The 14412-nt window shown below is 48.2% G+C and overlaps 1 protein-coding gene and 1 long non-coding RNA gene across 2 annotated transcripts; both read right to left on the bottom strand.

The window, feature by feature from the left end:
- Positions 1 to 574: 574 nt before the first annotated feature.
- BSPRY (B-box and SPRY domain containing) lies at positions 575 to 14121 on the bottom strand. Its single transcript, XM_038374995.2, has 5 exons — positions 14083 to 14121; positions 13686 to 13997; positions 5754 to 5779; positions 3495 to 3619; positions 575 to 1593 (listed from the first exon to the last, which is right to left on the bottom strand). The coding sequence occupies exons 1-5, from the start codon at positions 14119 to 14121 to the stop codon at positions 1067 to 1069; spliced, it is 1029 nt and encodes a 342-aa protein (XP_038230923.1). The 3' UTR covers positions 575 to 1066.
- On the bottom strand, positions 2953 to 3495 carry LOC122456923. Its single transcript, XR_006276099.1, has 2 exons — positions 3389 to 3495; positions 2953 to 3194 (listed from the first exon to the last, which is right to left on the bottom strand). It is a non-coding gene; the product is annotated as an uncharacterized LOC122456923 (long non-coding RNA).
- Positions 14122 to 14412: the final 291 nt, after the last annotated feature.

Genomic DNA, 14412 nt, shown 5'->3' with positions numbered 1-14412 from the left:
TTGGGCCCTGATCCTGTATCTCAGCTCCACTTAAGCTTCATCAGGGGAAGTTTGAGTCACAGGACTAAGGTCTCCAGCTCCAGTTTGGCTCACCCTGATATTGGACATTGTATTATAACTAAGGCTGCGAGTCTTTCATGGAGGTCACAGGAATCACGGATTCCGTGATTTTCCGGAACCTCTGTGAATTCTGCAGCTGCAGTGGCTGGTGCGGTCGACGCCTGGGCTGCCCCCCACACCCATGAGCAGCAATGTCTGCTGGAGTGCACCACCCCGCAGCACCTAAGATTTGGTTAGCATTTTTAGTAAAACTAACGGACAGGTCACAATAACACAGGTGACCAGTGACCTGTGACCAGTGACCTGTCCGTGACTTTTATTAAAAAATATCCATGACTAAATCATAGCCTTAATTATAACCTATGGAAATAATCTGAAAGAACTCTTTGCAACTCTAAAGCTTACCATCTCTATTATGAAACTAAGAATTTTATTTATATCTGTATGTATAATACTCTTTTAACCTATACTCTCTCTCTTTCTTTTTTAATAAATCTTAGTTTAGTTAATTAGAAGTGTCTGTAAGCATGTATTTGGGTAAGATCTGAAATATTCATTGACCTGGCAGGTAATGTGTCCAATTATTTGGGCTTGGTAGAACTTATTTTTATGATGAATATGATTTTCAGTAATCCTCAACTTTGACTGGACTGTCTGGGTGGGAGCCCAGGGCTGGATGTGTTTGTGGCTTCTGGGTAACCAGGAAGATATTATAGAAGCTGTTTTGTTCATGGATCGGTGAATCTAATTATTAGAAATAACCTCCAGTTTGGGGGATCGTCTGCCCCATTTGTTGCAGTTTGCCCTGACTGAGCAATCTCAGTGTGGCCCCCCTGGGACCCCGGACACAAGGTATCAGTGCATTCAGGCTGCCAGCCCCATCCTGGCTGCTTGGAGTAACTGAAGATCCAGCAGGTGGCATGCCAAGTTGTGCGTCTCTGCAGAAAGCTCCCCCTTTTCCCCACGGAGCTGGTGGGTGAGCTGCTGCCCCTGTGCCAGGCCTCATTCACTGAATGAGGGAGATGCTCTGGTCAGCCACAGCAAACACGGGGTAGATGGGTGCAGTAAAGGCTTCATGGTGCGAGTGGAGGATGACACAGGCAATAGGGTCATAGAACAGCACTTCCCCGCCATCCAAGTCGACCATCACGCCCACCTGTACGGGGCACTTGACTAGCTCCACCGCCTGATGATGGCCATTGTGCGAGAAGCAGAACTCCTTGTCATAGCGTGAGAACACCCAGGAGAAAGGGTTGTAGCCTAGCCGGGCTGCACTGCCAGGCCCTTTGCGCTGCAAGGAGCCATAAGAAAAGCCCAGTTTGTACGCGCAGCTTTTGTCTACGCTGATCCTCCAGGCATGGGTCCCTTTGTGGAAGGCCTTAGTGCCCAAGGCGTTGGGCCAGTGATCGAAACGCTCCGGGCAGTCTGGATAGGTCTTTGCCTTCTTGGGGCTGAATGCCAAGGTTTTCTTATCTTCGGACAGGGCCAGCAGGGGGCTGACAGTTTTCTCATCTACGAGAACCTCTTCCAAACCTGCAAGGAAAGCCAAACAATCAGTCCAGGCTGAGCAGCGGGACGTCGGCCAAGATCAGCCTGTCTCCCCAGCAAAGCACTGGGACAGGGAGGGAGCTGGGCTCATGTCCACGTTTCCGCAGGTTTGGCCAATCATGGCTCCCAGTGGCCGTGGTTCGCTGCTTCAGGCCAATGGGAACTGCTGGAAGTGGCGCGGGCTGAGGGACGTACTGGCCGTCGCTTCCAGCAGCTCCCATTGGCCTGGAGCAGCGAACCGTGGCCACTGGGAGCCGCGATCGGCCGAACCTGCGGACGCGGCACATAAACAAACCAGCCCGGCCCGCCAGGGGTTTTCCCTGCACAAACAGAGGAACAAGTTTGGGAATCACTGGTCTACATCCTTTCCATACACTGGTGATCTAAACTGGACACAGTCCTCCAGCTGAGGCTTAACCAGTGCCGAGTAGAGCGGTACTATCACCTCCCTTGACTTGCATGCCATGCCTCTGTTAATGCAACCTACAATTGCATTTCCTTTTTTTTTGCAACAGCATTGCATTGCTGACATATCCATGTATTTAGCTCATGCCCATCACTATGGTACCCAAGTGCCTCATATGGTAGGTGAGGGTAGCCATGCTCACGTTCAAGAGTCGTGGGCCGTGGGGAGAAGACAGACACTAAGCTGATGGTTTTGAATCTGGGAAGTTTATTAAGTATTTATGTGTTTGGAGCATATTTTGTTTTTTTTTAAAAAATCAGGGCCTATGTCTTCAAACCTGCATACATGAAGTTAGACTCCTAAATCCAGATTTAGGCTCCACAGCTGAAATCTTGGCCCCAGGAAATCACGCACTGACTTCAGTGGGGCCAGAATGTCACCCCTGGACTCTAATTCCAGGCACCTGCGTTTGAACATTTTGGTCCATACATTTAAAAGCAAGCCCCGCTCCAAACAGCACCTGAGCTACTGAGGCCAGAGAGACTGTACCATGCAAGAGAGGTACAGTATGGTCGTTTCTGAGGTTTGTTGCTTTCTGCACTTCAGTGTACCCAGCCCAGCAAGGCTTTTAGTCAGTTTCCCTCTCTGCTTCTCACCCACTACCCCAAGGCTGCAATATCTGGGCTGCAAATGCTGCAGGGATGCATTCAAATCCCTCCAAAACCGTGCTCAGGCTCAGGGAGATATGTTCTTGAGTCCATGCACTCATTTCTACTACAGTCTCACCAACCCCAAACGTTCAGAAATCATCAGCTCAGCCTCCAAATCAGGAGATTAGCTTAAAAAAAAAACAAAACAGCATGATTCCTAAACAATCTATTGCAGGCTCTTTGTATTGCCTTCTGGTTTCTGAGCTTTTAAGGAGCATTCTGGTCACATTTTTAAGCTTCTCTCTGCAACCATTTATTTTTCACATAATCAATAGTCTCCAGGAGCTGGGTTTGTAAGTAAAATAGCTGCTATCCACAAGCCTTGCAATGAAGTGGTGAGATTTGGCAACACTGCTATTAACATAAGGTCTTTTAAAGCTAGGCCTGGGGCCTCCACTCTGGGCCAGTGCTGCTCGAAGGTGCTGGCTTCACATTTGTACTTCAGGTCATTTCTCTTTAGCATGTCCCTGCTGAAGCAAACAAGGATCAGCTCTGTTCTCTTTAGTGATCGCTGCTGCTGAGAGAATCATGACCAGCGGGGGAGGAATTCCCACTAACAAACATCTCTCTGGCATAAAGTGCACTTGTGCATGCAGTGAATCTGAAGCATGCTTTGAAGTTACAGATTGACTCTCAACACCCACTTGCTGCCACGCACACAAACCTGGGGAGCAGTAATGTCAGGCAGTCAGGATGTTTGCTTAGGCACAGAATAAATCAACTTGCCAGGAGTCCCCAGAGGAATGTGCGGCTGTGAGCGAGACACTGACCTGTGGCACAGCTGAGAACAGCAGAGGCCCACAGCTGGTGCAGTAATGGACTCTGAACACATTTCTGATTAAAGTTTAACTTCTCGGACTCCTGCGGCTCCAGGATTCCCTCCGCTGCCTCTGTCCTAGGAAGTGCAAGAGAGGATTTATTAGGAAAAGGACTGATTTAGTGTCAGGTGCTGGAAGATACACACACAAACTAGAGTCACAAGGAACTACTTCAATGATACTGAGCCAAGTTCATCCTTGGGTACGACTGAATGCAGCAAAGTTACACCAGGGACGAGGTGTCTCTTCATCTAGAATCCCCAGTGCTGGTTTCAGGGGGGGTTGACTCCAGGCAGTTACAAACAGACATGGACATTTTAAAATGAAACCCCAATATCCATGAGTCATTCAGCTTCCCACATATCCAGTCAACACAAAGCAAATCGGTCTGACACAGCTCCACAGAATGGGGGTGTACAATGAACGTGCTAAGGTGGGCCAATCAGATTTTCCCGTAAGGCCTTCTATAGACAAAGCTTCTTTGCTATGGGGTAGGGACAGCCAGCAGAGTAACATGCTGAGACTCCTGAAGGATCTGACATAGAATGGAAAGGAGACAAATCCATGCATTAAGTGGCACACACATGGTGTTTATTGGGCTCGTAAGGAAAGGCTGAGGCCCTGAAGTTTGCTGCTAATCACCTGCCATGCTTTATTGCTCAGGCTTTAAAGCTAGACAGAAGGCAGAAATGGGCAACAATTATTCCTGGCGGAATTCTGCGCCACTGCGCATGCGCAGAATTTATGTCTCCCACAGATTTCTTTGCTTCCCCGCAGAAAACTGACTTTCTGATGGTGAAACAAAGGGAAGCTACAAGAGAAGTCATGTAACCCTCCCCAACAGTATGTTTCTGGTACCTAGGGCAGCTAGCAGAGATGTAAATCACTGTGAGGCAGGGGGCGGGACTGGGGAAGACACGGCTGGTGGCTCCTACCTTGCACCAGGCTCAGCTGCTAGTCCTGGCTGGGCTGGAGAGGATGGGGCTTCCTCTTCCCTTACAGAACATCTGGGAACCCCCCAACAAACCCCTGTGTATCCAGATCCCCCCTTCACCCAGATCCCCCATTGAGCTGCCCACACCCAGATTGCCCCACACAGAACCCTCTCAACTCACACCTGGATTCCCCCACACGAAGCCCTTCCACACTTGGATCCTGCATTGCTGAGCCTGCCTGCCCACCCCTGGTGCACCTGGCATGGAGGGGAAGGGCCCTGGTGTATTTCTGGGGCAGGCCTGGTCCTTCGCTGTGTCAGGGTTGGGTGCAGCCTCACTGCTGAGTCCGTATCCCGGGGTGCACCTGCACAGTGATCTCCCACCTCTGTGCAACTGGTGGCCTGTGCTCCCCAGTGCCAGGCTGGAGCCTCCACATTTATTTGACAAATAAAATTTGCACATAATTTTTATTTTTTTGACACAGAATGCCCTCAGGAGTAAATAATCAGGATTCCAAGTAGTGCTAAGAAGTCCTATAATTAGAACTACCCTTAGGGGGCACTCCAAGCACCCAATGAAGAACAGCCCAATTTCAATCCTAGTTGTAAAATCACTGCCTTAGGCCACAATGCAATTCACGGCAGGTTCCCTTTCTCAAGAGCAATGAAAGGCACAGAGCAATGGGTGCTTGGTTCCAGAGGCAGCACTGCCAGGTTCTCACTCTGCACCTCATCTGTCTGTTTAATAAGGAGGCTGCGTGAATGCAGAGCCCGCAACTAGGAAATCTGAAGACAGCTTTAAATCGTTACTCCTCTGTGCAATGCTGTACTGGGCCTGTCCACAGGGAGCTAGATAAAGCCCCAAATAATCAAGTATATCGGCTGAAAGTGAAAAAGGTGTGCCTATGTGTGCAACACATGCATGCGAGCATGTCCTGGGCATCTGTGTAAATCAGCATTACTCCTTCTAGATCCATTGGGTATGTCCTGGCCACCAGGATTTCTAGGTGCCAAGTGTAAGAATTTAGGTCCCCATGTCTGAGCCATAGTGCAGCATGTGAAGCAAAGCCACAGTGGGACATTTTGGGCAAGGGGCATTTTATGTGCCTGCAACTTCTCAGCCCTCTGGCACTATGCCCTGACCAAAAGCAGCACCAGTCAGGAAAAGGTCAGCGTCACCTGCTGCCTGGCAATGACACGCTGCTCTATGCTCAGCCGCTGTGCTCGTAGAATGGGGAGGGCAAGTAAGGAGGGGCCGTGAACATTTGGTTACTCACCTCTCGAAGATCTCCTGCTCCGCGTGCTGGGGACAAGGAGAGAGACAATCATAAAAGCTGAAATTCTCATAAGAACATCAGAACGGCCATTCTGGGTTTGAGCAATGGTCCGTCTAGCCCAGTGTCCTGTCTTCTGACAGTGACCAGTGCCAGGTGCTTCAGAGGGAATGAACGAAACAGGCAGTCACAGAGTGACCCATCCCCTATTGTCCAGTCCCAGCTCTTGGCAGTCAGAGAATATGGATATCCAGAGCATGGGGTTGAATCCCTGACCATCTTTATTAATAGTCATTGGTGGACCTATTCTTCAAGAACTTACTTAATTCTTTTTTTAACCTGGTTATAGTTTTGGCCCTCACAACATCCCCTGGCAATGAGTCCCACAGGTTAACTGTGCGTTGTGTGAAGAAATGCTTCCTTATGTTTGTTTTAAACCTGCTGCCTGTTCATCTCATGGGGTGACACCTGGTTCTCATGCTATGTGAAGAGTAAATAACACTTCCCCAGTCATTCTCTGCCCACCTGCCCAGATTTGAGAGGCTCTGTCCGACCCCGCCTTAGTCGACTCTTATCTAAGCTGAACAGCCCCAGTCTTTTTATTTTCTCCTCGTATTTTCCTGAGGGCCTGGAATCACTTCTGCGACAGCCTCACCATCCCAAGACGCAGACCTTGTGAGTTCAGCCTCCAAATCAGGAGATTAGCATAGAAATCACATGAGTCCTAAAAATAATCAAAAGTGTGTTCATTGTAGTGCCTTGTGAGCTTTGAAGGCACATTCTGGTCCCATTTTATAGCTCCTCTCTGCAACCATTAAAGCTAGAAACTCGTGTATTTTTTAATGAAAGCTGAGATTGTGGCAATCAATAGTCTCAGAAGTCTCCTTATCATTTTTGCTGCCCTTCTCTGTACCTTTTACAATTCTAATCTATTTTTTTTTTAGATGGGGCAACCAGAATTGCATGCAGCATTGAAGGTTTCTGTGTACCATGGATTTATATAGAGGCATTATTATATTTTCTGTCTTATTATCTATCCCTTTCCTAATGGTTCCTAATATTGTTAGCTTTTTTGACTGCCACTGCACATTGAGCAGATGTTTTCAAAGGAATATCCACGATGACTCTAAGATCTCTTTCTTGAGTGGTAACAGCTAATTTAGATCCCATCATTTTGTATGTATAGTTGGTATTATGTTTTCCAATGTGCATTAATTTGCACTTATCAATGTTTTCTTGCCCAGTCATCCCATTTTATAAGATCTCTGTGTAACTCTCCGCAGTCAGCTTTGGACTGAACTATCTTGAATAATTTGGTATCATCATGGATTCACCAAGGGCATGTGGATATGGGGAAAGCGGTGGATGCGATATATCTTGACTAGCAAAACTTTTGATACGGTCTCCCACGGTATTCTTGCCAGCAAGATTAAAAAAAGTATGGATTGGATGAATGGACTATAAGGTGGTGTGATACAGCATAGCCAGAGGGCAGCAGGAGAGTGTTAGAAGGGAGCCTTATTCCCTGTAGAGGGAAGAAAGTTTGCAACAAATTAATTAAAGCACCTGAAGCCAATTAAAGCACCTGAAGCCAGTCACATGATAAAAAACCCCTGCTTCAATCAGACAAGAGGAGGAGTTGAAGCAGAGTGGATTGGTGATAGAGCAGAGAGCAGTTTGGAGGGAAGCAGAGGAGAGTTTGGAGAAGTGCTGTGGTGGGCTAAGAAGACCAAGACCCTAGGTAAAGGGACACCTGGTTAGTGCAAAGGGAGGGCAGGAAGCCCCACAAGCTGAAGGGCAGGAGAGGGAAGTAGCCCAGGGGAAGGAACCGCTAGTTCTAGTGGTTTACTGCTATCCCTATGGCCCCTGGGCTGGGACCCGGAGAAGAGGGTGGGCCTGGGTCCCTCCCTCTCCACTCCCCTCCTCTAGGATACTAGTGGGGCAATTAATACCCCAGTTCAGGGGCAAGAAACAGTGCCCTGAACCCCCCCCCCCGCCCCCAAGAAAAGAGAGCACGAGACCTGTCATAGTAGTGCCAGCAATTTGCCACAGTGGATAGAAAGCTGGCTAGGTTGTCGGGTTGAACAGGTAGTGATCAATGTCTAGTTGGCACCAGGTATCAAGCGGAGTACCCCAGGAATCGGTCCTGTGGCCGGTTTTGTTCAACATCTTTATCAATGATCTGGATGATGGGGATTAATTGCATCCTCAGCAAGTTCACAGATGACACTAAGTTGGGGGGGAGAGGTGTGTGTATATATACTGTAGGGTGAGGATAGGGTCCAGAGTGACCTAAACAAATTGGAGGATTGGGCCAAAAGAAACCTGAGGAGGTTCAACAAGGACAAGTGCAGAGTCCTGCATTTAGGAAGGAAGAATCCCATGCACTGCTACAGGCTGGGGACCGACTGGCTAAGCAGAAGTTCTGCAGAAAAGGATCTGGGGATTACAGTTGATAAGGAGCTGGATACGAGTCAGCAGTGTGCCCTCATTGCCAAGAAGGCCGAAGGCCAATGGCATACTGGGCTGTATTAGGAGGAGCACTGCCAGCAGATCGAGGGATGTGATCATTCCCCTCTATTCGGCATTGGTGAGGCCACACCTGGAGTATTGTGTCCAGTTTTGGGCCCCCCACTACAGAAGGAATGTGGACAAATTGGAGAGAGTCCAGCGGAGGGCAATAAAAATGATTCGGGGGCTGGGGCACATGACTTGTGAGGAGAGGCTGAGGGAACTGGGATTATTTGGTCTGCAGAAGAGAAGAGTGAGGGGGGGATTTGATAGCAGCCTTCAACTACCTGAAGGGGGTTCCAAAGAGGATGGATCTAGACTGTTCTCAGTGGTGGCAGATGACAGAACAAGGAGCAATAGTCTCAAGTTGCAGTGGGGGAGGTCTAGGTTGGACATTAGGAAACACTATTTCACTAGGAGGGTGGTGAATCACTGGAATGGGTTACCTAGGGAGGCGGTGGAACTTCATCCTTAGAGATTTTTAAGGCCCAGCTTGACAAAACCTTGGCTGGGATGATTTAGTTGGTGTTGGTCCTGCTTTGAGCAGGGGATTGGACTAGATGACTTCTTGTGGTCTCTTTCAACCCTAATATTCTATGATTCTATTATCTGCAAACTTTGCCACCTCACTCTTCCCTTTTCCCAGATCATTTAAGAATATATTGAACAACACCGGTGCCAGTACAGATCCCCGGGGGACACCACTATTTACCACTTTCCATTGTGAAAACTGATCATTTATTCCTACCCTTCGTTTCCTATCTTTCAATAAATTAATGGTCCATCAGAGAACCTTCCCTCTTATCACAACTGGTTACTTTGTTTAAGAGTCTTTGGTGATGGACTTTGTCAAAGACTTTCTGAAACTCCAAGTACACTATGTCCACGTGCTTATTGACACCCTCAAAGAATTCTAATAGATTAGCGAGACATGATTTCCCTTTATAAAAGCTGAATTGACTCTTTCCTAACATATCATGTTCATTGATATGTCTGAGAATTCTGTTTTCTATTAGTTTCAACCAATTTGCCTAGTACTGAAGCGAGGCTTACAGTCTCTCTTCTGGAGCCTTTTTTTTTTTTTTTTTTTTTAAATTGGCATTACATTACCTATTTGGCATGGAGGCTGATTTCAGCAGTAGGTCAAGTACCACAATTAATAGTTCTGTAATTTCATATTTGAGTTCTCTCAGAACTCTTGGGTGAATGCCATCTGGTCCTGATGCCTTATTACGGTTTCATTTATCAATCTGTTCTAAAACCTCCTCTAATGATACCTCAACCTGGGACAGTTCCTCAGATTTGTCACCTAAAAAGAATGGCTGAGGTATGGGAATCTCCCTCACATCCTCTAAAATGAAGACCAATGAAAATAATTTATTTAGTTTGAGTGTTCCTTTAGCACCTCAATCGTCCAAAGACCTCACTGACTATTTAAGTATGTCTACACTGGCACTTCATCAGCAAAACTTTTGTCATTCAGGGGTGTTTAAAAAACCACACCCCCAAACAACAAAAGTTTTACCGACGAAAAGCACTGGTGTGAACAGCGCTTTGTCAGTAGGAGCACTCTCCTGCCAAAGAAGCCACTGCTGCTCGTGGGGGGTGGAAGCTTTTTGTCAGCAGCAGAGCTCTCTCCTGCCGACAAGCAGCAGCTACACTACACATCTTTTAGCGGCACGGCTGTAGCGAAACTGAATCGTGTAGCCATAGCCTTTGACAGGCTTCCTGTTTCTGATGTACTTTTAAAAAAAATGCTGTTAGTCTTTTGCTAGTTGCTCTTCAAATTCTTTTTTGGCATGCTTAATTATACTTCTACACTTGACTTGCCAGAGTTCATGCTTCTTTCTATTTTCCTCCCTAGGATTTGACTTCCAATTTTTAAATGTTGCCTTTTTGCCTCTAACCCCCTCTTACTCTGCTGTTAACCATGGTAGCATTTTTTTGGTCTTATTGTTTTGTTTTTTTTTATTTGGGGTACATATTTAGTTTTAGCCTCTATTATGGTATTTTTAAATAGTTTCTGTGCAGCATTTCACTCTTGTGACTGTTCCTTTTAATTTCCATTTGAGTAGCCTCATTTTTGTGTAGTTCCCCTTCTTTGATGTTAAATGCTACTGTGTTGGGTTTCTTTGGTATTTCCCCCCCTGCATGGATGTTAATGACCATAATGTAATTAAATTTATCACTGAATGTGTCAGCACTATTCACCTCTGGGACCAGATCCTGTGCCCCACTCAGGACTAAATCAAGAATTGCCTCTTCCCTTGTGGGTTCCAAGACTAGCTGCTCCAAGAAGCAGTCATTAATGGTGTCCGGAAACTTTATCTCTGCATTCCGTCCTGAGGTGACATGTCCCCAGTCAATATGGGGACAGTTGAAATCTCCAATATTATTTCGTTCTCTGTTTTTGTATCCTCTCTAATCTTGTGGAGCATTTCACAATCACCATCACCATCCTGGTCAGGTGGTCGGTACTATATTCCTGCAGCTATATATTCTTATTATTCAAGCATGGAATTTGTATGCATAGCGATTCTATGGTAGTTTGATTCATTTAGAGTTGTACTATATTTGACTCTATGCTTTCCCATAGAGTGTCGATTCCCATAGAGTGTCCCATAGAGTGTGACTTACCCTGTCATTCCCATATATTTTGTACTCTGGTATTACCAGGTGCCATTGATTATCATGGTTATCACACCATAAAATCCCTCCCTGGGGACTTATGCAAAAGTCTCAGTGGGTTTGGGTGTCTCCCCAAGTCCTCCATCCCCCTTGCCAAGCCCCGGTGCAGACCGTGTCACAGTGAACAGTGAACCCCTCTCCCTCCCTGAAAATGGCTAAAACTGCCTCCTGGGGATTGAGCCTATGCCGCTGGCGATGCCCGAAGCAGGTGTATTGAACAAGTTCATGAAGCAGGAAAATCTGCCTGACACAGGTAGCCAAGGATGCTCACTTTCTCCCCCCTCGCCCCCCCCATCCCCGGTGACTCTGTCACTACCATTCACTGCAAGGCCCAAGACCCACCCTGCTGCTTGTTCTAACAGCTGCTCTACGGCCTGTTATCTAACATGCCTCCCACAATGGTGTCCAAGGTCCCACAGCGCAGACTCCTTGAAGTCAGGCCATCTGCAGCAGGAGTCATCCAGCTCCCCAGCCCCACATCCATCCCAGAAGGCTTTGTTGCAGCACTTCAGAGGTTTCCCCTCTCTCCTGCTGGCCTGGGTTGCGGGAAGCACAACTGTCTTTCCTGGGCCCTGCGGGAGAGCAGCCCCATCCCCCACCCCGTGCTGCCACAGGGGCAGGGAGTTGCTTCACTGCCCATCTCCCTCTTCTCGGCTCAGGCTGGGGTGGGGCACATCCTCCAGTGCCTCTTGGGCTCCATTTCCCACTGTGCCATCTGGGCTCTGCGCGCTCAGACCAAGTGCAGGCCCAGCACGATGGTGTTCTCTCCCCCACTTTTCACATGGAAAGAACATCCTGTGCTCGCTCAAAGGCAGCCCGAGCAGTCGTGATAAGAGGAGAGTCTGCCATCATTAACAGGAAATCCATTTCTGTGGAGCAGATGGACCAGCCCAGCCATTTCCACAGGCTGGGAGCTCCAGAACACGTCGTGCCTTCCGCATAAACACAATCTATCGATATTTTTTTTTTTCTTTTTAAACCAAGAGAACTATTGTTTAATGTATTGGCAACTACACAGCAGTGACGCCTCAGTGCATTTAAACCCACAGGAAGTGCAGCACTTTAGCACACTCACTACAGCCCCCCATCAGCTGTCTGGCTCATGGCTTTTCAGATGCTTACTACAATTGTACTTTGCCCCCACAGTCTGTCCCAGGTCCCCGTCTCCTAGGGGAAAGGCCTAACACTTGGAGGTGATGACGGCTACAGAGAGTTACTGTTTCCAAACAAGACGTCATCCTGTTATCAGCCAAACCTCTCATTTGTATCAGCTTTCCCATTATGGAGCCTGCATCAATTAGCCAAAGTAAATTCAGCAGATTTCTTTCCACCGTGTGTGGTCAGTGTGCTCCTGAGTAGAGCACTGCAAGCACCTTCCGCTGACACATCAAGTGTTGGCTCCTCCAGAGACCAACCTCCGACCCACGGTGGAAACATTTACAAGCCTCACACCGCCCTCATCCACCACCACCGCTACACGGCAAAGAGCCAGACAGACCTTTTCACCCACTACTCTCTTGCTGGCTGGTATTTAACAGATCTCGTGCTCCAGCCTCCCGTCTCTCTGGTGGGACAAGTCTGACTGGCCAATACCAGAAGGTGGAATAAGAGATTCACTGTTATTCCTATCCCCACTGGTTCACTCCACGAACCAACCAGCATTGTTCAAATCCTAGAAAGTTCTATCCCCAGAGCAAAGCTTCTGCCACTCACTTAAAGTTAAACAAACCTAAGCAATGGCTTAAGGTCAGGGAAACAGGATAACTGCCTGCTTACATCTGACTTGAGAGGAACTGTTAAGGTGATCCAAAGGTGATTTAATAAATAATGGGCAGGAACCAGCCAAATGAACATGCAGACTGAGTAGGAGAAGTTCCCTCACACCAAGGTTTGCTAGATTGCAGGAGATCTCTCCAGAGAAAGGCAGGGGCCCTACTCTGCACAACAAAATCCCTTCAGTATAAACACGTCGCTCGGGGGTTGGGGGGGGGTGGATGATCCACACTCCTAAGCGACACAGTTATACCGACTTAAGTGCCAGTGTACACAGCACTTTGTCGGAGGGAGAGCTTCTCCCAGCGACATAACTACTGCCTCTCACGGAGGCCTATTAACTAAGTCGACAGAAGAAGCTCTCTCCTGTCTTCATTAAAGGACTACGGCGGTGCAGCTGCACTAGCGCAGTGTTTTACATGTAGACCTGCCTGGAGCTGTTTAAAAGCAACAAAGAACTAGAAAAATCCATGAAAAATCGTGTACCGGCCTTTTCCCTCTCTGTCCCTTGAGTCCAGTCCTCAGATACTGAGGCACTGCTTGGGCCTTTGTGGTCCCATCTGCTTGCAAGGGAGAAGAGGCAAGGAGGAAGTAATGCAGCAGTTAGTGCTGTTCTAGCCCAGCATTCAAAGGGTGGTGCATCCCCAAGCTTGGAAGACAATTCTGATATTCTCCCATCACCCGCAGTAAAGGGGAGACCAGCAGGAACATTTCAGAAGCTCCCTCACCTGTTCCTAGCTCTTACAGAGCAGCCACATTTCTCTGGTGATTCCAGCCAGGTAACTCCCTAGGTAGGCACAGCTGCTTCCCAGGAATGCAAACCCGAGTCTCTCTTGAACTCTGGCCTCCTTGTTGTCAGTGCAACAAGCTACCAAACTGCTGCGCTCAAGAGTCATCAGCTACAGTGAGAGAAGCCTGGCTGCAGGCTAGACCGGTTCCTCAGTACAGGACTGTGGTACTTACCACCAGGCCGTGGTCATCCAAGTTGGTGATCATGTCCACTAGGTAGGTGCGGAGGGTAGCCAGTTTCTGCAGAGACTCGCTCCAGTGAGCTTGCTGGGTCAGGATGCTCTGGTGAGTCCTCTCCTCCTCCGCATGCACCTTCTCCAGCAGCCGCTGCTCTTCGTTCTCACACACATTTCTCACAAAGATCAGTCTCTGGATCACCACTTCCCGGGCCCAGCTGGCCGCACTCTGCCACAGCAAGGACAAGGGAGGGAGAAGTGTCGGGCGAAAAGGAGGAAAGCTACCACCAAAGCTGGCTTTCTGTGCGCCCTACCGCTGAGTTAATCCACCTGAAATCACTGGGATTAAAGTGGTGTCAACCAGTGTGAGATCAGAACCAGGCCACTCTACCTACCAGCGATGGTGTTTTTAAGGCACTAGCTGGTATCGCCATGGCTACTAAATGCCAACTTGACACTCAGCAAGGCCCAAAATTTCAGTTTTATTGACACCATGTAATATTAGGGAAATGATCTCATGCTTATCAGCCAAAGGCCCAGCCTGCAACCCCTGGTGCAGGATAGCAGTTCTGGTTCCCTGCAGCGGGCCCACTGGGTTCAACTCAAATTAGGAAGGATTTTCAGGATTAGGCCTGACAGCTGCTGTCCTGCCCACCACTCCTATTCACTCAGCAGCGGGTCTGCTCGGACGGAAGCATGTCTGTGCAGTCTTTGCAGCCCAGCCA

Source organism: Dermochelys coriacea, chromosome 16 (genome assembly GCF_009764565.3).
Source record: "Dermochelys coriacea isolate rDerCor1 chromosome 16, rDerCor1.pri.v4, whole genome shotgun sequence".
Lineage (NCBI taxonomy): Eukaryota > Metazoa > Chordata > Testudines > Dermochelyidae > Dermochelys > Dermochelys coriacea.
Note: the sequence above shows the minus strand (reverse complement) of the source record. Positions and strands in the feature narration are given on the sequence as shown.

What these genes read in the sequence shown, in the direction of transcription:
- BSPRY (XM_038374995.2), bottom strand. Translation starts at nt 14,121, where the DNA reads ATGGCGATACCAGCTAGTGCCTTAAAAACACCATCGCTG. An exon ending in CCTTAAAAACACCATCGCTG is followed by an intron (nt 13,998 to 14,082) that starts GTAGGTAGAGTG and finishes ACTCAGCGGTAG; the next exon opens with GGCGCACAGAAAGCCAGCTT. An exon ending in TGGATGACCACGGCCTGGTG is followed by an intron (nt 5,780 to 13,685) that starts GTAAGTACCACA and finishes CCTTGTCCCCAG; the next exon opens with CACGCGGAGCAGGAGATCTT.